Consider the following 27,578-nt stretch of genomic DNA (forward strand, 5'->3'; position numbering starts at 1 on the left):
TTTGTGAAAAATGACATAGGAAGAAGTCCAGTTTTTATTTTATACCTGGAAGAAAGAGAAAGGAGAACCTGGTAGCCCATAGCTACTTGAAAAAGTCAGTGGAAGCAGTCAGAACAGTAACCATGGCAAAAAGGACACAACCAAATCTACATTTCAACAGTTTCCTCCCCATCTTAAACATTTTAAGAACGCTGTAAGAAAAGAAATAATGCCTTTATTTCACAGTTGGTAAGTTTTCTAAACATTTTGTTCTCGTTATGATGGAGGTGATGTGAAATACTGAAAAGGCTCAGTTTTCACCAAGTTGCTGGCAGAGTCCCATCCAAATGAAGTCAAGGGAAGAGTGGGTGGAGAGGTCTTGCACAGAGACCTGGACAAACACGAGAGCTGAGTAATCACCAACCACAGGAAGTTTAACAAGAGTGAATGCTGGATTCTGCACCTGGGAAGGGACAACCTTGGGTATGCGTACAGAGTGAGGGATGAAGCACTGGAGGCGCTTCGTGCGCCGCTGCGACTACATCTCCCTGCATGCCCCGCGGCGCACCCTACGGCCGCTCCCACTATGCCGTGCTCGGCCCCGGGCGCGGAGCACGCCGGGAAGCGCAGTCCGCTCGCTTCGGATCGCTGAGGAGCAGGGAGGGCGCGAACCGCCCACGTGAGGCGGAGAGCGGCGCTGCGATTGGCTGCCGGCGGAAAAGGGGCGGGCGTCCGGGAGAGCTTCCGGTGCGCTCGGCAGGGCAGCTTGTTTGGATGCTGCCGTCACATCATGGCGACGCGCGGAGCGGAGGCGGCGCGGGGAGGAGGCAGCGGCGGCGGCGCGGCGGGACGGAGCCGGCGCCACGGTCAGGGCCAGGGCAGCGAGGAGGAGGCGGCGCCGGCGGCGGGCGCCGGCGGTAGCCCCGAGGTGAGAGCTGCGCGGCGGGAGCGCTCCGCTCTGCCCCCGCCGGTTCGCGGCGCCTCGCTCTCCGGCCCCACGCGGCCTCCGCGCTCCGCGGCGCTCGGGCCGTGGGGGCGGCGCCGCTCTCGGGAGGCCGCGTTTCCCTGGGTGGGCGCCGCGCCGTGCTCGCGGGGCGGGGTTTCACGGCGCCTCCCCCCAACCCCTCCACCGTTTTCACCCCACAGCGGTGCCGCGGGTGGGGGCGGGGCGCTACCTCCCCGCGCGCGGGGGCTGCTGGCAGCACGTGGCGGGGCTCCGCGCCGGTACCGGACGGGGGACGTGCCCGCCGCTCCCTCCCCAGAGCTCTTCGCTCGGAAGCGGGGAGGCAGGTAGCGTTCCTAGCTCTGCACTCGTTGTTTGGAAACGCGGCGTCGCGAGGTGGAACTCGAGCGCCTCGAATCGTCGTGTAATTTCTACTTGGAGTATCTTTCGGGAGCTGAAAATCGGTCTCTTGCGGGTGTATCGCCCCTTTTGGGGCGGCTTTTCTTTGTGGGTTCCTTGTGTCGTGCTTTCTTGGGACTTAAGAACTTGTCCACCGGCTTTCTGCAGAAACGCTCGGAGGATGACAGAAAAATAATTTAGAGTACGGAGGAAGTGGAGCAGCTCTGGGGGAAGTGATTCACGCTGTACTAAATGTTTTTTTTTTTTTAATTAGCACCTGTCATACGTGCTCACATTAAAAGGCACTGCTTTCAAGTGAGCAGCTCACCCTGCATTTAAATGCAGTGACAGTTTCCGTTTAGGCCTTGGGTTCTTGCTGTGAGATTTTTCCTACAGTTTCAGTTAGTGTTTTCTTATGGGTTTGTTTGTTTGTTTTGTTTTTTAAAACCAAAAGTGTGCTTTCAGGGCACTAGAGAGAAAGGTGCAAATTCTCTTTTGCTTGAGGTCGTGTTCGTGGTACATCAGTGTTGAGGCCCTGGAGGGTGTCTGGATAAGGGCAGTGAAGCTATGAGGGGTCTGGAGCACAAGTCCTACGGGGAGCAGCAGAGGAAACTGGGATTGTTCCTCCTGGAGATGAGGAGGTTCAGGGGAGACTTCATTGCTCTCTGTATCTCCTGAAAGTAGGTTGTGGTGGGGTGGGGGTTGTAACAGTGGTAGGATGAGAGGGAATGGCCGCAAGCTGTGCCAGGAGGAGTTCAGGTTGGATATTAGGAAGGATTTATACTCAAAAAGAGTGGTGAGGCAGTGGCACAGGCTGCCCAGTGCACTGGAGGAGTCACCGTCCCTGGACGTGTTCAAGAAACATGTAGATGGTGACACTGGGGAACATGGTCATCGGGCATGGTGTGGTGGATTGGTGGTTGGACTTGATGACCTTAGAGGTCTTCTTTTCAACCTTTATGGTTCTATGAGATACAAAAGCATTTTTGAAAGCAGCAGTTCTGTGTGCCAAGGACACAGAGAAAAATGCAGGAAGGAATGGAAAGGACACCAAAGCAAGGATCGTGAGCTGGGTATGTGAAAATGTAAGTGCCTGAGCCGGTATTAAAGGCTTGAATGCAAGGCCAACAGTAGTACTAACATAATACTTCTAATATTTATAAAGAGAAAATATTGTTGTTCAGGCAGTTGTTTTTGAGTGTTCCTCCTGCTGTGCTGGGACACCTCACCTTTCAGTGATTATGAGTAACGCTGAGGAGGAGGCCTCAGTCCAATGTTCTGAAAGCAGATAAAGGAGTACTGAAAACATAATTTACAGTGTAATGACAGGACAGGGTGAAGTACTTGTTGGAAATGACTTTATGACCTCACAGCTAAGACTTGAGATCATAGAGGAGGCCACTTCAGAGGCCATTGTTGGTTTTTGTTTTTCTTTTTCCAGAAAGTTGTAATTAAACTGCATGGTTATTTAGGTCAGTGAGCACAGCATGCAGAAGTATGGTATGGAGAAACGAAGTTAATAAACTAGTCCTGTGGTCACACGAGCTCCTGGATTATTGTTGCTAGACCTGTGGATGAAAGTGCACCTGCTCTAAAATTCAAGCTACAATTTAGTGGCATACCAAAAAGCTTATTTTTCTTGGGAGGGAGCGAGCACAGATCATATCAAGTTTTGGTGTGTTAGCAAGTAGAAGTAAATTGCTGGGACGCTAGAAGCCTAAAATGTGTTCTACTTTGTAAACTCTTGGCATGCTTCTTGGCTCAAGATGTAATTGGTTGGTTATGTGTATATGTTCTTTCTGAAGCTTCTGGGATGTTTTTGGAAAGCATTAATGGCTCTGAAGGCAGAGGTTGTAAAGGGCTGCTTACTGTACAGACTGTCCACTGCTATGGGGAATGAAGGAAGTGCTTTGGTTCTTTATTTTTTTAGGGTGCCTTGCTAACATTTAGGAGAAACAGGAAGTTGTGTCAGCTGCTAATTAGAATCTGTTGCTAAGAGGTGCAGAGATGCAAAGTGTAGGTAGCTTAGTACCCAACAGTATGCATACCTTATTTTTAGATAGAAAAACTTGGTACAAATTTAGTAGGTACTGGAACAGAAATAATGTCTGCCCTTATGTTGGTAGGATTGGCTGTCTGGGCCTTCTTGTGTAGGTAATGTGACTGGAGTGGCAACGTAGAATTTGACACAGAATAACACTGGCTTAATGTCCTGTGGTAATAGCCACCCTACTTAAAATACTGCCTGTGTTTGTGCTCTCACCTTTTAGGTGTAAAGCTAGGTGGTAGAGTCATTCTGTTGTGCACTTGTCTGATCAAGGCACAAGCTGAGAAAATATAGCAGGCTACTGACATGAAACTTTTGGGCTTTTGAGCTGGAGTGCTGTCATGAATAATATTCTTACAGGCATTCTCAAGCCACTTGTCCTTATCTTGAAGGTGGATGTGTTTGTTCTGAGGTATCAGTGTCTGGTAATAGGTGGATTCACAGCTACATATGTAGCACCCATCTTATTATGTAATGGAAGAGTTTTATATTTTGATAAGTACTCTTGACATCTTACAGTATAAAATGCTGTGTCCTCTGTACAGGACATCTTTTGTTACAGAAAGTCTTTCTGGGTATGTTACAATCTCACTCAGGTCTGTCAGATTGTAATCCATGTGTATTAAATCTGCCTGGAAGCTGGCTGGAACCTGAGTGACCATGGTAGCAGCTAAAAACATAGCGGTGATTTCAGCAGCTGGGTTTTGGTGGGGTGGCTTTGTTTTGTTTTTATGCAGTCAGTACTGAATCAGCACTATTATACAATGTGCTGTTGGAAGTGCTCTGTTCTGGCTGGAATGTTAAACGGAGAAGTTTGCTCGCCTGATTAGCGTGAATTTTGGAGGGAAAAAGGCGATGGTTTGGGTTGTTCTGTCTGTTCCCTCAGTAAGGTGGACAATTTCAGCAATACTAATATGGTGTAGGCTGTAGCTTTCTCCATGTGACATTTATTTTTGCTACACTTCAGCCAAATCTGAAATTATCTGTAGTTCGTGTCTGAAGAGCAAAGTTTAAAAAGGTTGCTGCTGGTTATACTTTTAACATCTGAAGCATGTGTGTTCAACTCCCAAGTCTTAGGTTTTTGTTGCAGTTTTTTTAAATGGAAAATATTAGAAGGTTTTTTTTTAACTTATATACGTGAACTGTGTAATATATTTTATATGTAGCCCAAGATAATTCCTCTTCTCTCAGTGTGGCCCAGGCAAGCCAAAATGTTTTACATCTACTATCTAAAGTGACAGTTTGCAACACTAGTGTAGAAAACTTTGTTAATCATTATCCGGAGGTCATCTAGCTGTTAGTGTTTGTGGCACCTGTCAGGCAGTAATAGACTCCTCTGTGCTTATAATGAAAAATAAACGCGTTCTAATTTAGGTTAAATGCATTTGAGTTTTACAGTGTTGTCCTGCTGCTGTCAGTTCTACTAGGATTTAAGGACTACGATTTGATGGGGTTAGAGCTTTCTTAGTTACTCTCATATGTAATCAGTCAGGTTGCTGGTGTTGGTAGAACCTCTCCTCTAACCTCAGTATTCTAGCCCATGGCCACCAGTTCCTAATTGCATTTAAGATAAGAAAATAGAATATTAATGACAAAATAGTCTCCTACCATGTTATGCTTTAGTTTTGGAGGGAGCAGGCTTGTCTGTCAGTAAGTTTTGACTTGTTCTATATTCATTGGGAAACCAAGAAACCAAGTGAAGGTTGAAATGTTCAGTATGTGTTTTCTTCCACTATTGGAAACACAGTGCTATTATTTTGAAGTCTGTTGGAAATGCACAGGGTACATGCATGCAGATCTTGGTCTTCAGTTTTCTAATGGGTGACTGCTGCCTTCTCTGCTAGACTTGGGAAAATGAATCTGATGTTCTGAAATTGCTCCTCTTTTTTTTTTTTTTTTTTAACCAAGAATAGAGGAGCTCCTAGAGTTGGGAAATTACTGTCAGTAAAGAATTGAACTGACACCTAATTTGACTTCTAGAAAAAGCTCTGCTGAATTAATGAGGTGGTGGTGTTTGCTCAGTGAAAATGGCAGATGCTTTGGTGTGTGTTAGTTGCCAGCTCAGAAATGAGGGATATTTAAGATACTGTAGCAATTTGCTAGTGGAGTGGGTGTATTTCAGTCCATGACCACGTATGTGCCCCTGGCAATAGCTTTTCATTTTTCCCCAGAAGGGGAGGAATTTTCATGGATGAAAATAGCTCCTTGTAGATGCCTTCTTGCTGACGGTGCTCCAGAACTGCAGGAGGCCGTGGTACCTGTGCATCTGTGGTTAGGATCAGGTCTTTTTGGCTTAGTTCCTTGTGCTCTGGCTGTGATTGGGCTGACCTTTTTTTAGCGTCTCTCACGTCTTGGCTGATTTCCAGCCATCCCGAGCCCTTCTGTGCTGTCGGCAGAATGGCCTATTGCTGTGCAGTGAACTGAGCTGAGGGACTGATCTGGCTGTAAACTCTCTTAGAACAAGTTGCACAAATGTTGCTGCCAGCACAGCGGAGAGGTGGTATGAGAGAGGGGAACGAGGAGTGATTGCAAGAGTGCTCCCAGAGTGCTGCCACTGCTCAGTGCGTGCCCACAGCCAGCCAGGCTTCCCTGCTGCTTGTTGGAGCACCTGGCACTTCTTTGCTCTGCTTTCTAAAAGAAATTCCTGAGTCTGGTCATGAATTTCAGAAAGCCTGAATAAGCTGCTGCTGCGCAGAAACTCTGAGGTTGGGGCAGGCCTCCCCTACTTCTTGGCAGACTTCTGAGGGTCAAGAATCTGAGCTAGCAGCCAACATCCTGCGTAACAGGGAAACAGCACATTTCAGCATGTGTTGGTGCTGCAGTTCTGCCTCACTTTCATGGAGTGTTGAGATACCTCTGAACTTTCCTGCTTAGGCAATGTAACGTGAGCTCTGCAGTACTCTGTATCCAGCTTCTGGACAAATTGTGTTTTGTAGAGAAGCCCTGTGCTCTATTTTAAGCTATTAGTATAAAGTTCATTTCACCAATTTTGAACTATACGTGTTTCATATCTCATCCTGTTTTTAGGAGGAAGCTCCCATTTGCTAGACTTGAAGTAGTGAGCCTTTCCCATGCTAATGGAAGTCTCAGGCTTAAGACATTCTTAAGGAAAGAATGTGTTTTAGACCTCTAAGAAAACGTTAATATGGATTCGTTATAACAGCACTTCTGTCCCTGTATTACCTTTAGAGGCATTCATTAGCACATTGACTGCCATGATTAGATGAAGACACAGCTGCAGTGCTTGTCCATAAAGCAGGTGCTTTCTACATTTTTAAAGAGCAGTGCAGATTGAAAATCTTCTTTGATAAGTCAAAAGTTGCTTCTTAACATCTGTACAAGTGATTTGCATTTGCAAAGCTTATTGTCCTTCTTGAAATACATTGCTTTTATTCCATCTTCACAAGAATGAATCTACCTTGAGGTCTGAAATAGAGGACTTGCTTTGATTGTGGAGAGCAACGAAGCTCTCATACATGTATTTTTAACAATATTAATGCACGTTTGTTTAATGATTTCAAATTACTTCCAGGCCTGCTAAAGAGAATAGTGTTTGTATCTCAAAGTATATTACTAGTGTTGGCTGTATTCCTTTGGTGTTAGCTAATCTCTTCTGAAGGGGAACATAATCCATTCACGCAGAATATACAACCCAATATCAACTGGTTTTAGACATTATATTTTATTATTAAAAATGTTAATCTGAAATTTGTGCGTAAACAACATTGCTCTGTGTGTAAACAAGACTTGTTTCTATAGCTGCTTGTGCTGTAACTTTTAAAGAAAACTTACTTCAAGTTCACTGAACATGAAGTCAGTGGGAATAATCACCTCATTGTGTCAGTAGAGCGAATTCTACTCTGCTTATCATCCTCCATTTACGTACATCGTAGAGATTGCAAACGAAAGGAAAAAAAACACTAGATCACTGCTAAGTATTTGTAGGGTAAATGACCCCCAAGGATGGTACTCAAAAATAGTATGGAAGATGGTATATTTCAGTAGGCCTATATAGATGGTGCACAGATAGTTAGCAAAAGTGGGTGGCTCACCTTTAGGATGATAAAGGCTCGCTGCGGACTCCACATGGTAGGGATCTTCAAGAAGAGATTCTTCCCTGGTGGTTGTCAGCCCTTAAATGGGGTTTGGGAGAGGTGGAGCCAGACTGCACCCCTTCCAATCACACAGGTATATCACCTTCACCTGTGCCCCCATGGCTGACTTGGTGCTCACCTCAGGTGACCAATCAGTGGTTCAGGCCCTGATTCAGCAGTTCCCATACAGTGTTGCCCTACATCATGACCTCTATAGTTCAAAACAGGCATAACATTGTGATTCTCATTGCTCTGAAATGTTTGTGGAGATTAGGCTGTTTTGGGGAGGAGTCTGGCTCTCCTTAAGCTATATGTTGGCTTCAGAATGTCTTCTGCTCCAAAACATGGATGAACTGCTGCAATGTTAGAACAACTGGAAATGTTTAAGCTTTTGGTTAAACAATTAAACATTTGGGGATTTAAGAAGTATTTCAAGATGGTTCTGTTTAATTGGGCAGAAATGCAGTTTAAAAAATCATAAGTCTTCAAATCTGAAGCCAGCTAATATTCACATTTTTGGCAATGATTTAATGGGTGTGAATTTCAGTATTTTGAAAATGAATGTGCTCGTAGTCAGATTTATCATTCTTCTTAGACAGGTTCTTTCCAATTGTAAGTCTACAGTTGTGTCTGATTGAAGTAGATGAAGCTCTTATCCTTGAAAAAATGTATTTCTGTGAATTTCTTGACCTTTCTTTTGTACAGCTCTTGAATTATTTTAAAACTGCTGCCTTTCAGTTCTCTGAAGCTAGTATGTAATAAAGCGGTACTTAAGTACGCTGTGTCCTTGTTTCACTTTCTGAATCCTGTTTTTCATGTACTTAATATTTCCTATGCTTAGTGTTGATTTTTGTGAGGTACACTTTTAGGAAGTATTGTGGAGAAATGTTTTAATTTAAGTTTGGGTGATTGAACAACTCAGATGACATCACATTTGTTGCGAAGCTTCATGAGCACATCTCCATGTAAATATTTTTGCAGTGAGTATGTATTGAGATTGTTTCATAATAGAAAAAGTAATATTTTGGACCATTGTGCTGTTTTCTTCATTGCTCTTTAGGCCTATTCTGTTTACATTTATCTATGGCAGTAAGTATCACCTTGATCAGTGTGATTAACAGTGGACTTCTTTTTTGTCTGTGCCAAATTAACGTGGAAGTTTCCATTTTAAGTACGCTGCTTGACTTCTGATTTCTGCTTTTTCCTTTCACTTCTGAAGTTGGTTGTTGGTGCAATGGAAGAAGCTGGATCCCAGGAGATGGGAGTGAATAGCCAGGATCAGCTGATGAACAGCAAGTGCAATGAACTGTCTAACACAGTGTTACAGCATATGCAGCCCGACTGTGATGGCCTGGAAAACACGGACACATTGGAAGGAACTGAGTATATCACAAAGAACAGAAAGCTCTTAGGCTCCACGTGCTGCTCTCAAGAGTCTCGTGAAGAGACTCCTGGGAGAGAGGAAACCCGTACCGACCCACCTGATGGCCAACAAGATCCAGAGAGCGAAAAGCACAAAGAGAAAACTTTAGGTGTGTTCTGTCTCATCGTTATATTGTAGGCAGAACAACTGAAGAGTGCTCTGTTGAAGACAACAGAATGTATGCTTAGGAAAAAAAAAAAAACAGTTGTTAATACATATGTAAGAGTACCTCTGCTGATATTGCTGTTTTTACAGCAGGTTTTTTTAATTGCTAATTAGCTTTTTAACTTCCTGGTTGTTGGATTAATTTTTAAATTTGTGATTGCAGTCTGTAGTGCTCTCACTGCTGGTATTTGAATTCCAAAGGCATATTAAAAGCACTTTTGTGAATGTATTTTATTAGCTAAACTTAACCTTTTAAATTAAGCTTTTCCTTTCCTATTATAAGTCAAACAAAAACATTGTTGTGGTTTTAAGATTGAAGTAGCTTTTGCTATCAAGTAGTGTAATGGCATACAGTCAAGAAAAATGATTCGTACTGTGATGACTTTCCATTATGCAGCAATCAAACCAGAGAACAACTTAAATCACACTAACTTCTCATGCTTCTATATTTTACTTTTAAAGTTGAGCTGCTTTTCTGGTAAGGTATTTCTTTTCCTAAGTAAGGTTGTCTTCCCTTCTTTTAATAGGAAAAGAAGTACTATTATTAATGCAAGCTTTGAACACACTTTCTACTCCAGAAGAAAAGTTGGCAGCTTTGTGCAAAAAGTATGCTGATCTGGTAAGTAATTTGTAAAGATGGCAAGAGTTATTCATGTGTCAAAATCAACAGGGAAATGCAATAACTTCTAATACAGGATGGTTAATGATTTTGGATGTTTCACGGTATTGATAGGCAAAAATGAACTCACAGGCTTCTCATGAATATTCTTTCAGCAGAGCTTGCATCTAGTCTTTTCACTTCTAAAAGAGTGTCTAAAACTGAAGAAAAACTAGATTATAATAACTTTTTGACAGCCTGGTACCAAATCATAACATTAGGATTAACAGAAAAGATCTGGAAGTATTTTCTTAGCTTATAAAGGGAAAGAACATTCTTTGCTAGGCATCTGAAAAGAATCAGATCATAGGGTGAATTCCCACTCTAAATAACAGATAGGGCAACTTATTCTCTAACTTAATTGATGACAAATTAAGTGGGGAAATTGGGTAAAAAGTTCTCTTTCCTGAATGTTTCTGGAGATGAAAAATGATGCACTTATTCATCTTGAGATGGGGACAGCCGAGAATGGAAATATGGTTTACCCACCATATTTGTAGCTACAAAATGAAAGTAATGACTGAACAGCTTGAAAAAGTTATAAGGCTTGCCTTCTCCTGTTGTCAGGTGTAGTGTGTATCAAAATGTTTCTGAAAATGGCTGCACTACGTGACATAACTTTTCTGGACTAATCTTTTTTCTTTTGAGAATGTTGTCTGCAAAGCTTTGCTAATGAGCTTAGTACATAAACTTTCTAGACACAGAAGCAATAATAACTATTTAAGAATACATGTAGGTTAGCTCCTTCCTTTTCTTCTCCGAATCCTGAGTCTTCCTTGGAGGTCTGCCATGTTTTTTGCTTAGTTTTTCTTTCTCTCACTTGTGTGTTCTTTTTCACACGAGTGAATTCCCTTTAAAACAGACTTCTCTAAGAAATCACTTTCTTCTAAATAAGAAACAATAACAATTCTGTGGTACAACTTGAGGATACTGAGAGAAAATACAGTAAATGAGTTGGAATTTATATGTAATTGTTTGTGCATGTGGTGCCTTTTCTATTTGAGCAAACAGCTCTTGTGTCAAGTCAGAGATGATGGCCTGCATGCAAGCTAGGTTAGGATGTGTCAACGGTTTACGGGCAGGTTCAGCCCGGTTCCGTGACGATTGGTGCGGGGGACCCACGGACCCACGCCCCAGGAAAGGGGAAGGGGGAAAGGGAGAAGGGAAAAGGGAGATGGGCCTAGGAACAAAACAGCGGCAACGATCTGAGGAGGAAAGCTAATTTACTAAATAAGATATCAGAAAGCAAAATAACACAATATAATACAATATAATTGGAATTAAAGCTAATAAATCAAATAAAATGAGCAAGAGAGAGAGTGTCCGATAAACCGAAGGCCTTACGCTAACGCTGAAGGCGGACGGCAGCGAGCACCCACTGCTGAGTCGATCCCAAAGGAAAGAGAGTGTCCCGTGACCGCAGACAGTTTTTATCTTTCCCTCTGAGCGTAAACACGTAAGAACGCAAAGCATCGCAAAGTCCTCTGGGGAATGGAGTTCTTCTTCTCTTCTGAGACAGGTATACCTGGAACTATCGATGATCCATGGAGCTGGAGCATTAACTCTTTAACTCTAAATGCACTACATGATGTTATGATGTGGAATACCAGTACCAAAAATCATAAAACCATGACATTCCACCCCTTATTCCACATCACTACATCATGTTTGATATATACGTATAGAAGAACAATGATTAACATGCATTAAATACACACAACATATATATGTATATACATGGAATTAACGACCGCACTCCCCCAACATCAAATTCCCTTGTGGTACACATTGAACATCCCCATTCTTCTGCATCACCCACCAAGTGGACCCAGGTCCTTGAGCAAAAACAGTTCCACGGAGAGGTTTACCCTTTCCAGAAGCTGGAAGGACCCAAACTGTTTTTCCCAACATGTTCTTTACATGTACTACAGGGACCTTATCTCCCTCTACAGTAGGTAGAGATCTGGATTGGGCAGGACCATCACGATTGATGGACCCTCGAGTGTTGACCAACCAGGTGGCTTCTGCCAAATGCTTCTCCCAGTGTTTAAATGTTCCGCCACCCATTGCTTTCAATGTGGTTTTTAACAACCCATTGTACCTTTCAATTTTACCAGAAGCTGGTGCGTGATAGGGGATATGATAAATCCATTCAATACCATGATCTTTGGCCCAAGTATTTACAAGAGAATTTTTGAAATGAGTTCCATTATCGGACTCAATTCTTTCTGGAGTGCCATGTCGCCATAGGACTTGTTTCTCGAGCCCTAAGATGGTGTTTCGGGCGGTAGCATGGGGTACTGCGTATGTTTCAAGCCACCCAGTGGTTGCTTCCACCATGGTGAGCACATAACGCTTACCACTGCGAGATCGTGGCAAGGTGATATAATCAACCTGCCACGCCTCCCCATATTTATACTTTTGCCATCGCCCTTCCCCCCAAAGAGGTTTCATTCTCTTGGCTTGTTTAATTGTGGCGCATGTATCACAGTCATGGATTACTTGTGCAATAGCATCCATAGTTAAGTCCACCCCTCGGTCTCTAGCCCATTTATATGTTGCATCTCTTCCTTGATGGCCAGAGGTCTCATGGGCCCATCGAGCTAAAAATAATTCACTCTTGTGTTGCCAGTCCAAGTCTGCTTGAGCCACCTTAACTTTGGCAGCTCGATCTACCTGATGGTTATTTTGTTGTTCCTCAGTTGCCCGGCTCTTAGGAACATGAGCATCTACATGGCGCACCTTTACAACCATATTCTTTATTCGGGCAGCAATGTCTCTCCACAGTTCAGCAGCCCAAATAGGTTTACCCCTCCGTTGCCAACCATTTTGTTCCCATTGCTGTAACCACCCCCATAAAGCATTTGCCACCATCCATGAGTCAGTGTAAAGATAAAGCACTGGCCACCTCTCTCGTTCAGCAATATCTAAGGCCAGCTGGACAGCCTTTACCTCTGCAAATTGACTTGATTCTCCTTTTCCTTCAGTGGCCTCTGCAACTCGTCGTGTGGGGCTCCACACAGCAGATTTCCATCTGCGGTGCTTACCCACAATGCGACAGGATCCATCTGTGAACAGGGCATATCTCTTTTCATTGTCTGGTAGTTCATTATATGGTGGGGCCTCTTTGGCACGTGATACCTCCTCTGCTGGTGTTGTTCCAAACTTTTTACCTTCAGGCCAGTCCATGATCACTTCTAGGATTCCTGGATGACTGAGGTTCCCCATCCGAGCTCGCTGTGTAATCAGCGCAATCCACTTGCTCCAAGTGGCATCAGTAGCATGATGGGTGGAGGGAACCTTTCCCTTGAACATCCAGTTCAGCACTGGCAGTCGAGGTGCCAGAAGGAGCTGCGTTTCAGTACCGATTACTTCGGAAGCAGCTCGAACCCCCTCGTACGCGGCTAAGATCTCCTTCTCAGTTGGAGTGTAGCGCTCCTCAGACCCCCTGTACGCCCGACTCCAGAATCCAAGGGGTCGGCCTCGGGTCTCTCCAGGAGCTCTTTGCCACAAACTCCAAGTGGGACCTTCCTTTCCAGCAGCAGTGTAGAGGATGTTCTTTACATCCTGTCCCGTCCGCACTGGCCCCAGGGCCACGGCACGGGCTATCTCCTGCTTAATTTGCTCAAAAGCCTGCTGCTGCTCAGGGCCCCACACAAAATCATTCTTCTTCCGCGTCACCCGATAGAGAGGGCTCACAATGAGGCTGTAGTTTGGAACATGCATTCTCCAAAAGCCCACTACACCCAAAAAAGCTTGGGTCTCCGTCTTACTAGTGGGTGGAGACATGGCAGTGATTTTGTTAATCACATCTGTAGGGATGTGACGACGTCCATCTTGCCACTTTATACCTAGGAACTGAATTTCCTGTGCAGGCCCTTTCACTTTGCTTCGCTTGATAGCAAAGCCAGCTTGCAGAAGGATCTGGATTATTCTCTCTCCTTTCTCACAAACTTCTCCTGCTGTATTGCCCCACACAATGATATCATCAATGTATTGTAAGTGCTCAGGAGCACCACCCTGTTCCAATGCAGTTTGGACCAATCCATGACAAATGGTTGGGCTGTGCTTCCACCCCTGGGGCAAACGGTTCCAGGTGTATTGAACGCCCCTCCAGGTGAAAGCAAACTGTGGCCTGCATTCTGTGGCCAATGGAATTGAGAAGAAGGCATTAGCAATGTCAATGGTGGCATACCACTTGGCTGCTTTTGACTCCAGTTCGTACTGGAGTTGTAGCATGTCCGGCACAGCAGCACTCAGTGGGGGTGTGACTTCATTCAGGCCACGGTAATCTACCGTCAGCCTCCATTCTCCACTGGTTTTACGCACCGGCCATATGGGGCTGTTAAAAGGTGAGTGAGTTTTGCTGATCACTCCCTGGCTCTCTAGCTGACGAATCAGGTTATGAATGGGGAGCAAGGAATCCCTGTTGGTTCGGTACTGCCGTCTGTGCACCGTTTTTGTAGCAATCGGTACCTGTTGCTCCTCCACGTGGAGCAACCCCACAACAGACGGATCTTCTGATAGGCCAGGCAAAGCAGACAGCTGCTTAATGTTGTCTGCATCCACAGCAGCTATTCCAAAGGCCCATCGATACCCTTTGGGATCCTTAAAATATCCCCTTTTGAGGTAATCAATACCAAGTATACATGGAGCCCCTGGGCCAGTCACAATAGGATGTTTTTGCCAGTCTTTACCAGTGAGGCTTATTTCAGCCTCCAACATGGTTAACTCTTGGGAACCCCCAGTCACCCCAGAAATATAGATTAAGTCTGTCCCTTGGTGACTCGAGGGCATTAGAGTGCACTGTGCACCAGTGTCCACCACTGCCTTATATTTCTGTGGTTCTGATGTGCCAGGCCATCGAATCCACACAGTCCAATACACTCTATTATTCCTTTCCCCCACCTGGCTGGGGGGCAGGGGCTATTGTGGCTGGTAGGTACCTCGCTCAGTTCTGAAGAAGTACCGTTCAGACAGGAGGGTGTCTCGCTTGGACTGGATGACATCTTGTTGAAAACGGAGGTTGTCTCGCTCGGTCTGGAGGGTGTCCATGTTGGATTGAAGAGCTTGTTGTTGAGACTGGAGGGCATCTCTCTCAGATTGGAGGGAGTCTCTCTCAGTCTGGAGGGTGTCTCTCTCGGATTGGAGGGCGTCTCTCTCGGATTGGAGAGCTTCTTGTTGAGACTGGAGGGTGTCTTTCTCGGTCTGGAGGGCGTTTCGCTCGGATTGGAGGGCGTCTAGATTGGACTGGAGAGTCTGATTGTCAGCTAAAAGACTCTCTTTCTGGATCAGGAGACTGTCCCTTTCGGCTCGGAGACTCTCTCGCTCTATTTCAGAAACTCTATGCCTCTCTGGGATAGTATTGAATAAGGCCCGGTAAGCATAAGCCAGACCCCAAATAATTTGGGCCTCCTCAGATCTGTTTGAGCCGCAACATCCCTGTCTCAAATATCTGCTTAAGTTCTCAGGATCTTGCAGGTGTTCAGGAGAAAAGTTCCATGACACCGGTGATGCCCATTTCTCTAAAGTCTCTCCTAAGTCCCTCCAAACTCCCTGCCAGTCAGTATTCTCTGGCTCTGGGGAGGGTTTTCTCAAAATATTATAAATACAAATACTGAGTAAAAGTACATTCAGGGAGACTGATACCACAGTCATAACAAGCATTGGATGGGCTTTCAGAAAACGCATAATGAATTCAAAGGAGAGGCCAGGAGTCTGTTTAAAAATCACAAGTTCCATAGAGTTAGCAACTTCATCTGGAGTTACTCCCTCTGGAACTGAATGCCACATCGTATACAAAAGCCAGGTAGGTATTTCCATCAGTGTTTTTAGTTTATCATACAGAGACCAAGCTCCATGGATCAGACTGGCAAACTTAATTAAGTCCCAGTACGTTCTGAGCATTACAAGGGAAAAACCAATGAAATGCAGTCCCTTTAAGACCAGTTTAAAAAGAGAAAGCATTTTTTTTTTTCTTTTCTAAAACTAGCTGGCAGTACCCAAAAAGTTTACAAATATCCCAGGACAACTGGCAGTACGCCCAGACTTCAAGGTCGTGTTTTGCCGTACAGCACCTGCAGTACAGATAAGCCTGCTAACGAGAGACAGAGATTCACTCTAAAAGTATGTCTCTGCTCGGCTAAGGCAGCTGTTCGTGCCCCACATTGGGCGCCAAAATGTCAACGGTTTACGGGCAGGTTCAGCCCGGTTCCGTGACGATTGGTGCGGGGGACCCACGGACCCACGCCCCAGGAAAGGGGAAGGGGGAAAGGGAGAAGGGAAAAGGGAGATGGGCCTAGGAACAAAACAGCGGCAACGATCTGAGGAGGAAAGCTAATTTACTAAATAAGATATCAGAAAGCAAAATAACACAATATAATACAATATAATTGGAATTAAAGCTAATAAATCAAATAAAATGAGCAAGAGAGAGAGTGTCCGATAAACCGAAGGCCTTACGCTAACGCTGAAGGCGGACGGCAGCGAGCACCCACTGCTGAGTCGATCCCAAAGGAAAGAGAGTGTCCCGTGACCGCAGACAGTTTTTATCTTTCCCTCTGAGCGTAAACACGTAAGAACGCAAAGCATCGCAAAGTCCTCTGGGGAATGGAGTTCTTCTTCTCTTCTGAGACAGGTATACCTGGAACTATCGATGATCCATGGAGCTGGAGCATTAACTCTTTAACTCTAAATGCACTACATGATGTTATGATGTGGAATACCAGTACCAAAAATCATAAAACCATGACAGGATGAATTCCATAATTCTTCTGAGAGAGAGCAGTCTGCACCATCTTTATTATTTTTTTTTTTTTTGAGTTTTCTTGTTGAAAGAAAGATGTCAAGCTAATTGAGGAACTGTTAGACTTGATGATAGTCAATTCCTTCAAGAAGCTTGGCTATCAGGAGAGACCTGTTCAGGTCATGATTTTTTTTTTGCCTCTTCCAGGAGAGGAGCCGTAGTCTATCGTTAGAATCCCCAAGCTAGAGAACCGATTGCTCTCCCCAGCAGTTCTCAGCATCATGGGAAGTTGGGTGGGAGCTCATGCAAGTGTAACAGTAGCTTAGTGTTAGTACTTAGTGGTGCCCTGTTCCCCTTAGGTTCAGTTTGATCTAAGTGTGCTCCTTTTAAGATGCATTCCTTCCTTCATGATCATGGTGGTGAACCACTGGCATAGGTGTCAGATTTAATGCCAGCAGAGGTTTGAACTGACAGTTTATGACAGTGCACCTACAATGCTTGTTTTCTTTTTTTAAAGATTCATCATCTTTAAAGCTCACTGTCAGGTTTTTCAGTGGTGTCTCATGAAAAGGACTGTACAATAAAGGTAGGAATGCCACTCTCCTGGCAAAAGATCTTCCACAATTTTTTTTCCTATTTTGGAATCTATCAGAAGATCAGTTTGTGATGCAGGAAGGTTCACATCCTTGGTGATATGTCTCAAACTAGCATACTTTTACAGGCCTGAAGTTTCATGGGCATGCAGACAGTAGGGACATTTAAAAGTGTTTGTTTTTTTTTTTTTTTTTCTGTCCAACCAAGAAAAAGGCTTTTCATGTTTGCATATCAAAATATTTACTTAAGGTCACTTTGCTCCAAACTAGATGAAATACCAGATTTTATTTGCTACTGTCATGGTGATCCTTAACTTTATTTTCTCTTCTGAGCTTCAGCATTGTTTTGAGCTCTTTCAGAAAACCATTGTTATATTCCATCAGGGTGATGTTCCTGGTTGCCAGCCTTCTCTTCTGGCGGTGTCCTGAGGCTGAGGCACTAAATAAGGAGCAGTATTCCTCTTAATATCGATACCACTTTTACAATAGATCAAACCCTAAATAATGTGGTTTCTTGGGGAGCCCAAAAAACAGAGGATGCAGTGGAACTTGCTCTTGACTAGGTGCTGTTGTAAGAAACTCTTCAATTTGTTGGATGTTCATAGAGTAGATTTTGAATTCTGCCCTGATACAAAGTTTAGCAGTGACAGCTACCATCCAAATAGTATAATGAAAATTATTTCAAAAGTTTGTTCCACATGGTTCAGGCTACGGATCTTGTAAGTCACCAAAACCTGGGCTATGCAGCTTTAATAACGTTTGACTTGATTTGTGTCAGGGCTGCTGGCTGTGTCTGTTCCTTTCTGAAGTAACTTAGCGTTTTACAAAATGTTATCAACTACTTCTTGCTTCAGAAGGAACACCTGCTGACAGGAACACAGTTTCATGGTTTTCTTTTTTTGATGGTGAAAACAAGGCATGCTGGATAAACAGTTGTGTGTAATTTACAGATAAGAGTGGAAAGAACTGTTGCTTGCTGAAATGCCAGTCCCAGCTGGCTTTTAATTGTATCTGCTGCATCCTCCTTTCTCAGGGCTAGTCCTGCCCCTGTAGTTGAACACAAGTTGATTGTCCACAGTCAGCAGGTCTGTGGTCTGTGTTCTTCAATGGCAAACGTCAAGTTGGATTGCGTATATTTTCCTCTTCTGTCCTTACATATTTAGAGTAGTCTGTAGGATGCTGGGTGTTTGTTTTTAAGATCAGTGGTAGGGGGTCAAATAATGAAATTATTATATTTATTTGCTTTCATATGAAATGCTTACATGTTCAGTCTGTTTTTGTAGATGCATAGAGATAATCTTGGCTGTATTAATTTCATAATGCCTCTCTAATGTTAGTTGGAAGAGAGCCGGAATGTTCAAAAGCAGATGAAGATACTGCAGAAAAAGCAAGCACAAGTTGTGAAAGAGAAAGTCCACTTGCAGAGTGAGCATAGCAAGGCCATTTTGGCACGCAGCAAACTGGAATCTCTTTGTCGGGAGCTTCAGCGTCATAACAAGACTTTAAAGGTTAGTTGATTGACATAATTTATGATACACGATAGTGGAAATCTCACTTATTGATGATTGCTTAAAGTTAACCTGCTGCTTTTTGCTTACTGCTTTATCCCATGTTTATATTGCCTACATCTGTGTATGTCAAGTAGCATGTGACGTAAGCATAACTGATTTTTTTTAAAGGTAGGCCATGAGGATAGTTCAACTGGCTTTGAACTATTCTCTCAAACTGGTTGATAGGTCATATTACTTGCACTCTGTGGTCTTGTCATGTTTATTTCTGGGAGCAGTAGTGATGACTGCTGGAAAAAATAGCACAACTGAAATAACAGCAGCATGAAATGTCAACGTGTCAGGGAAAAAAAAGGCTTAATTATGTCAGAATACAGTTGCTAGGAATAACGTGGAAGAGCTGTGAGATTCTCATCTGTAGTCAGTGTAGGAGATTGCATTATAGTGTCAGTTCTGTTTTTAACATTTAGGTTTCATTTCTTATTCTTGCAGAGGTATTGGTGCAGTGTCTTGAAATGCCAGTAAGAATAAGTACAAGGTTTTCTAAAGGCTTTGCAACTTCAAGATACTTCATAGGGTTAGATCAGTATAATGTTACAATTGCAGCTTATGGTAACAATTTGTAACTTGAAACTGTACGAAGGTGAATGACTGCCATTGTTGCTGGCTAGAAGATAAGGAAAAGGCATGTGGTCTGGCTTGAACGTCATTACTTTCTTATTTCTCATAAAAGGAGGAAAACATCCAGCAAGCACGTGAAGAAGAGGAAAGGCGAAAAGAAGCAACTGCACACTTCCAGATTACTCTGAATGAAATTCAGGCTCAGCTGGAGCAGCATGATATACATAACGCCAAGCTCCGTCAGGAAAACATCGAACTGGGGGAGAAACTGAAGAAGCTCATTGAGCAGTATGCCTTGCGAGAAGAGGTACTTACGTTATGCTTCTGATGGGATGCTGTTAGTTCCTTATAAGGATTCAATAATTATTTCAAGGGAGCCAAAACCCTAGTACTTTACACCTACCGTATGTGTGATTTAAAATATTCTTTTTTACCTCACCACCTTGAAAAGCAATGCGGCTGTTTGGCTCACTGTGCTGTTTCTGTGGTTTTGCATCCTTCACATTCAAGGTGTGTCATAAACAGTCTTTCACAGTGAAGGTCACCAAAGAGAAATAAGTTGTCTGGAGATGGTGGAATCTTTCATTATCCTTGCAAGTATTCAGAACAACGTGGTCGCTGAAGTTGTCTCTAGGTTCAGTGGGCATTTGGACTAAACAACTTCCAAAAGTTATTTCCAATGTGAATATGCATTAATATTTTAAATTCCTTGAAGTGCAATTTCACATTATATGGTGAGAGGAGATTGTATTCATTCTCTCTTATTTCTGCTGGGAAAAAATAATCTCAATGAACTACAAGCTATTTTGCAACTCATGTTTTTAATAGTGAATAATCTTAAGCTGTCGTGCCTTAAGAATATATTTGGACTGGAGTTATGGGAATGACTGTATTTTAGTGCTGAGTTAATTGCAACAGACTTTAATTGCAACAAGTACATAAACTAACCAGTCTAAGCACAGTTAGTTCTTAGTTGGCATCAGAGAGCTGGAATATGGATGTTTTTTTCTAATCTGCATCACTGAGGAAATTCTCTATAGACTCTTGTTCCTGATCTTCTGTGATTGTGGAATATTTATATAAATACATATATAAACTGAGGTAATTTGGAGAAGACAGAAGGTATCAAGTTGCCTTGTACAACTGTATGCTTGGATTTAAGACCATATAATTGTTGTTTTGTGGAGTTTCATTGAACAAATCTATTTGCAAACCTTGCTTGTTTTGAGCTTTTTTAAATCTGTTGGGGCTAGAGCTTGTAGAAGAAATGTTAAAAGGAATTTGAAAGCTTTAAAATCAATAGCAGACTGCTTGCTATTGCATATCTAAAAATGACAGGTGCAAAGTGGTGATGCTATTCTAACAAGCATAACTTAGGCTTCTTTAAAAGACAGTCTATTTATAAGGGACAGAGGGAAAAATGCACTGTAAAATCATCTTTTGCTGCTTTTTCTTTTGCATAAAACTTCTCAAGAGTATTTCTCCCACGTACACATATATAGCTTTGTTGACCTGTGTACTGTTTATCTTTGACCAATGCTTTTTTTTCCGTCAGCATATTGATAAAGTGTTCAAGCACAAAGAATTGCAGCAGCAACTTGTGGATGCCAAACTCCAACAAACGACACAACTTATTAAAGAAGCAGAGGAGAAGCATCAGCGGGAAAGAGAGTTTGTAAGTGAATTCTATGCATGTTAGAAGGCAAATATCAAATCACTGAAACAGATGTATGATTTAAAGTAAATACAGCAAGCACTAAATGGATGGGAATGTATTTTGAAAGTTAGAATAGCTTGTCAGTGTAAAGTCTGAGGTGTAAGTTCTGGGTGTATGATGCATACACTATTAAAGTGCATATACATGGGCAAATAGTGTTACTGCTTGCATTTAGTCAGTAAATGGGCTGAATATCATTAAAATATGTTTTTAGATTCAGTAATGTTTTGATCTGAAGCATCACAGGTACTTCCTTTCTGTCATGTGGTTATAAGTTCCATTTTTATGCAATAGGAGGTAACTAAAGTAGAATAAAATGTCTGCTTGTCTGACTGTCTGTCCCCAAAACTATACCTAATGTTTCACTTCTGTGTTGATATTGAAAGAGTGCAAGGAAACCCCTTATTAAGTTAGCTTTCAGTTAAAAATAATAGTCTTGTTTGTTGCTCTTTTTTTAATGGAGCTGTAACTTGCAGAAAAAGCAGTGATCTTAAAGTGATCTTCTACTGTTAGACTGTATACAGTATTAAGAAATCATTTTGGAATCCAAAGTTGATGAAAATCAATTTAAGGATAAATCTACAAAATGCTCTCACGTCAACTCAAAATTGCTTTGAACGATTTGTGAAGGTATTATTAATGCCTGGAGACGTGGAGGTGGAAAATAAGTTACGGAAGTTTAAAAAGAGGTGTAAGTTGCATATAGATCACTAATAAAGTATAATTTATATAAACTTGTATAATTTTAGCAGATCAATCTCGCTACCAAAATGGGAACGTAAATTTTATCATGCTGTTATCTAAAAAAAGCCTCAAGTAAAATAGTTTGTGTGTGCCAGCACATGCTTTAAATAGTACATATATCGAGGCATGGTAATAATTGAAGAACAGAAAAAGCCCCACGAAAAAACAATAAAAAGTGCATGTGTGAGGAAACCTTTTTGTGATGTTTTGTTTTTTATTTTTAAGTGACATTAATCTTTGTTCATTTTCATTGTGGATAAAATTTCTTAGAATAGCTTAAAAAACGTTTTCCTTATGCACTTTTTTTAGCTGCTAAAAGAAGCTACTGAGTCCAGACACAAATGTGAACAGATGAAGCAACAGGAAGCGCAGCTGAAGCAGCAGGTATTTTTAAAATGGAATGCTCCTTGATAACAGGGTTTCTGAAACATAAGTATCAGGAGATTTATGACTGCAGTGTAGTGTAATGCAACTCATGGAAAAAAATAAATGCATCTTCAGCAGCTGCAGTGTTTTCTTTTGTGAATAATACTGGTGTTTTAATTAAAGTCTTAAATTTGTTTTTATCAAGTAACCTCTCAGTAGAGTATTAGAAAGTGAATATCTTTGCTTATTTTGAAACTGCTCCCTTCCAAAGGTATTCTATCATTTCTGTATTTTTTCAGTACCAGAGAGACCCCTGTGACTCTGCATGTAGAGTTGAGTGTGGGTTTTTACCCATGTTACTTTTTAGATTAGTTCTTTACTGTTTCCACTCCATCCTTTTGTGGGGCAGTGGAAGCAAGAAGTGTTTTGTATATCATATAGTTATTCAGAGTTTTTAACCTAAAGCTAGGCGTCCCCAGAAAACAGTCTTCAGTTGTTTACTTGCTGTAAGTGCAGCAGCCAGATCCTCTCTGTGAGTGGAGAGTTGGGCCACAGGTTTTGTGCTGCTGTTCTGGATCACTTGCAGTCATTGGCTACACGTGAGCTCAGCCCACGAGGTGAAGGGAAGTGGTGGGGTCAGCTAAAATAGCAGCATCTGAGAAGCAACAGATAGGTGTTTTGCTGTAGGCCTCTTATTGCTTTAATGTCCAGTTCTGTATTAAGTCTCATGGCATGCCTTTTTATGACCATTTTTTTTCATTATATTCCTACCTATTTTTTTCCAAGCACTTAGATTTGAAGTGTATATATGTGTGTAGTTAAAATACACTTGTGTACCTCCACTAGAACTGCCCTTGTTTGGAGGCATCTGGGCATAGATGTTTTGTTTTTTTTACTGTTCATCCCAGGTAGTTTTCTTTTAATGTAGAATTTTGTTTTATCTTCAAATAAGGTACCTTCTATTTAAAATCCTACTGCTTTTTTTTTTCTTTTTATAGTAGCAGTGGGTGTACTTGTGGCTTTCTGTGGTCAGCAGATGTTTTTGTAGAATTAGATGAGCTAGGAAGTTCAGTTACATTAAAGGCATAGAGTCATAACCTACAGGTCGAAAGTGAGACATTTCTTTTATGAATTTTTCTCTTATTACATTTTCTTCAAAAAAATGTTTGCCCTGAATTTTATGGTCATGCAACCCCTGATATAACCAGTTACCTCAACTCTTACACTTGAAATAAAAAGCTACTAGTAAATAGTCTTGGCATTTGAAACTTCTGTATTCTCCAAACATCAAATTATGTGCTCATAATAATGCATTTTTCACTAAATGCTTCGTGTTAAAACCTTTGGGGGAAAATTATGCTAATTAAAATATTTTGCTGGCCCTGATGACTGACCTTGTGGTACAGGGCAAGAAGTTTTTCTGTGACTGAATATTAATGCTCTTCAGTTATTAAACTAGGGCTTTTCATTATTGAATGAATGCCTTGTCAATATTCACTTCCCATAATTTTTGCTCACTGGCTGGATTTTGTAGGTTGAATGAATATATATCTTGAATTCTAGATTCAGTCATGTTTATTTTCTCCCAGCCTTGGTTGTTAGCTTTGGCTGGTTAAAGTGGAACAGTAGGTCTTTTCTGAGCTTAATTTTGCTTACCATGTGCTGAATTTCCTCTATATTGAAGTTGGGTTTTGAGGGGGTTTCTTCCTCAGTGGGGAAGCAGTTTTTTGGCAATGACTAAATACAGTGACTTGCAACATTTAATTAAACACAATATCCCTTTCTTTAGGATATTATTGTTATATTAACATACGTCACTCTCCTTTCATGTATAATTTGAATAGTGTGTTTTTAGACAAGCTCTGCATATTCCTCAGAAGAGAATTGCAGGATAGCGTGAGAGTTTAAAAAAACAAACAAAATCATCTTCTGTACCAATTTTCCCTTGTACCTTAATGAATATTTCTGTATTTGTGTGCAGCTGTTCACATTTACGTTTCCACCCTTTTACCAACAGCTTTCTCTTTACATGGATAAATTTGAGGAATTCCAGACTACCATGGCAAAAAGTAATGAACTGTTTACAACCTTCAGGCAAGAAATGGAGAAGGTATTTATGGGATTACTTAGAGTATCAGAAATAATAATAGAAAAGCGCATGCTGTTAGTAGTATGCATTAGTAGATCTCAAAATAGTGTTTGCTTTCTGAAAAGATGTGATCATTTTGAGACCTAATATGGATTTTAAAATAGGTAATAGAGATTTTTTCATGTCATGAAAGAGAAATGAGTAATTCCGTTCTGTGGTGCAGTTGTTTCCTGGTGTAACTGAGTCCCAGTGTCAGTTTTACCAAAGACTTGCAGTGTGAGTTTGGTGCACTGAGCTTATGTTTTTAACTTCTTTTATTGAGAATTTCATTAGTTGTTGTTGAAGGTTAGTAATATGTTTCCTTTTAAGGAATCGGTCATGTTTTCTTTGGAAGCAGGGTTGGTACTTGTGGGGTTACTTTTGTGCAGAAATGCTTTTCTATAAAAGAATTTGTTCAAACCTGACTTTGAAAGTACCTTTATAAAGAATCAGATTATAGGTGCATACCTACCTACCCCTGTTGCTAAACAATCCACAGAAGTAAGTCTTCTATTCTTTTGTAGATGACTAAGAAGATCAAGAAACTGGAAAAAGAAACTATAGTGTGGCGTACAAAATGGGAAAACAATAACAAGGCTCTTCTGCAAATGGCTGAGGAGGTAATGGTATCTTTTAAGCAGCAGTATGGCTGTGCTACAGTTCTGTGTTCTAGAGATCTTAATACATTTCGGTATTAGATAATTAGAAGAGAAACTGTAGCCTCCTCTTGGATTGTCTCCCGAGTTTTCTTATGTGTAATGGCACAGTACTCTGCTCCAGAAATGATGAAAAATGAGTTTAGATAACAACTTTTCATGACACACACAAAAAAAAGAAAACAAAGCTTCATCTTTCCTTGCTCACTTTCACCCACCTTGCCCACGATTGGTTGGATACTGTGTATGATGAAACTGTGTCGGTTGTGTGAATGGATGGTATTTTAATATGCTAAACGAAGTTCAGTCAGTGCTGCAGTGGATATCCATTATAAATAGGTAGAAGAAAATAATCTGTAGGTACGGAATAATTTATTTTCCTGCACTGATGCTGCTTTTGCTGTCATGAGGTGCCATTACTTAATTGCAGTCCAGCAATTAAGCTCCAGGAGAGGAGTGAAGTGTTCACACAGACATAAGAATACTGGTTTTTAGTTTTTCTGCTTTACTTCTCAATTCCGTGTAATATAGTACGTTCTGACCTGGGTGCTGCTGCTGAATTGTAGGCTTCCCACATGCGTTGCCTTATTTTCTTTTTGTTACCAGTGTTTGGGTTGGCTGATAGCTCTGTAGGTCTTCATATCAGCATTTTTGCTGATAATTCATCCCATAATTAGCACTAAGTAGTTCCGTGGCTCTTGCTGCCTTTCAAAAGGAGTCTGTTGTCACTCTTGGCAAAAGCATGTGAAGCGTAGTGTCAGGTATTCTCAGCTAGGTTCGACCTATCTGATGAAGTAACATTTCTCAGGATCAAATAACGGTGATTCTTCAAACAGAAATACAACAGATTTTTTTTTTTTTTATTTTCTGTTCCTCAGAAAACAGTAAGAGATAAAGAATACAAGGGCTTTCAGATAAAACTGGAGCGTTTGGAGAAGCTGTGCAGAGCCCTTCAGACAGAGAGGAACGAGCTGAATGAGAAGGTGGAAGTCCTTAAAGAGCAAGTTTCTCTCAGAGAAGCCGATGTGGATCTGGCTGTGCAGGTGTTGCAGTCCTGTACTCTCAATTCCCACGAGGAGCTGGAAAGTCCCACTGACACAGAACCAGGAATCCAGCCCAGCATTGAATCACACGCAGCAGATCGTTCCGAAAAGACTGTCTTGACAAGTCCTGTTCCTGGCACTGAATCCGTAGACTAGAATGAAGTGTAAACACTGTACTGAGAGATATATTTTGTGTATAACTTTCTCTGTTGGTGGTAACTATTGGTTTTGTGGTGAAAATTTTCTTACTTTTTCTACCATATCTGTATTTTCTTAGAACTACTGGACTTATGTGGTACAGGAAGCTGCATAGCAGCTTTAAATAGCTTAAACTATAAATTTTCCACAACTGTGTTGCACATCTGCCTCATTTTTTAAAAGAAAATATTTTTCCATACAAAGATGCATGTGCATTTCCTCCCCCGCAACACGAATCACTGTCACTGAAGACTGTGGAGATAGAACATGGTTAGGGGGAAGCAGTGACGACGCGTCACTTCTTGCTTTAAGGAACACCATTCTGGGTTGGTTCATTAAGTTGAGTGAAGATTAGCATTTGTCCTAAATTTGTCTATACAAGGATGTCTACTGGCCAGTGGAAGTGTCAGCTTTCCCCTCTGGTGTGTTCATATATGTGAATGGAAAAGGTCCAGGTTACAGTAAGATGTATGTTTAAGGGTTTTAAATACTTCGTGGTATGGGGGGAGGGGGAAAAAAAAAAAACAACAAACAGCTTTGAAAGATGTTAGTTTGCAGCTGGTGAAACAGGGTTACAACTTCTTTTCAGACTTCTCAGGGTTGTGTTGTAAAGGTGATTTTAGACTGTCTGCCCTACCTGTGAGCGTGGTGAACTGCCATGTGTGAGGAAAATGTGAAGCGAACACGGTGGAGTGGGGCTTTGCAGGTGGGTATCCTGTTAATGCAGGAGTTGGTCTCGTTCTTTCCCTCTTAGCTGCAGTGTGTCCCTAACATACAGTTATGCTGCCTAGAGAGATCCAGCATTGTCTGAGCCCATCTCTGCGGATTATCAGAAGAGCTGTGAATAAAACTTATACTGCCTGAAGTGTGGAAGACCGAGCCTCCAGCATAGAGGGGCTTTAGTAGCCGTGTATGCGCTGTGTGTAAGCATCTGCTGCTGTAACTGCACGTGTCCATTCCAGCACATCTCCTCAAGTGTATGTGGAGGATGTTGCTCTCTCAACCTGGATGCTGTACCAGTTGGCGGGGTGCCTCCCCAGTTAGGCTATCTGGGAAAGATGGTACTTCAGATTGTTGCGGTAACGTGCCACAAGCAGAGCTCCCTTGTGGAGGAGCTTCAGCCATACTGGCTTTTCCTTTAAAAAAATAAAATCCATATTTTGACTTTTCTGAGAGAAACTAGGACCAACGTTTTCTTTTGCAAGGTAATGCGTGAAGTAATGACATGCTACCTTTAATTTTAGTTCACGTGTATTTACCTTCTAGTTCGGGTTGCTGTCATTGTATAGGAGGGTAAAAATGTGTAGCCTTTTCTGGTACTTACAGTCCTTTGCACTTACTTGGGAGGGGGTTTCTGAATCAAGCACATCTCTCAATGAGCTTCCCACCCTCACTGCCCTTAACAGTTTAGTGGCTAAATTACTTGAATGTTCAGGCTGCACTGAGCTCCTGATCCTTTTTCTGTAGTGATGTACATTGAAATAATGTAGCTGTCTCTTAAGGAGAGTAAGGTTGCACGAGGCCTGATAAATGTGTTGTAGCTCATGCCAC

General features: G+C 42.0%; 1 protein-coding gene across 1 annotated transcript; it reads left to right on the top strand.

Annotated features, from left to right (window-relative positions):
- Window positions 1-754: 754 nt before the first annotated feature.
- On the top strand, window positions 755-26,896 carry TXLNG (taxilin gamma). Its single transcript, XM_065741394.1, has 10 exons — window positions 755-907; window positions 8,682-8,994; window positions 9,578-9,669; window positions 18,384-18,554; window positions 19,288-19,482; window positions 20,731-20,850; window positions 21,946-22,020; window positions 24,020-24,112; window positions 24,655-24,750; window positions 25,665-26,896. The coding sequence occupies exons 1-10, from the start codon at window positions 770-772 to the stop codon at window positions 25,983-25,985; spliced, it is 1,614 nt and encodes a 537-aa protein (XP_065597466.1). The 5' UTR covers window positions 755-769; the 3' UTR covers window positions 25,986-26,896.
- The last annotated feature ends 682 nt before the right edge of the window (window positions 26,897-27,578 follow it).

This window comes from Cyrtonyx montezumae, unplaced genomic scaffold (assembly GCF_038088225.1).
Source record: "Cyrtonyx montezumae isolate F1298 unplaced genomic scaffold, pur_monq_1.0 scaffold_3, whole genome shotgun sequence".
Lineage (NCBI taxonomy): Eukaryota > Metazoa > Chordata > Aves > Galliformes > Odontophoridae > Cyrtonyx > Cyrtonyx montezumae.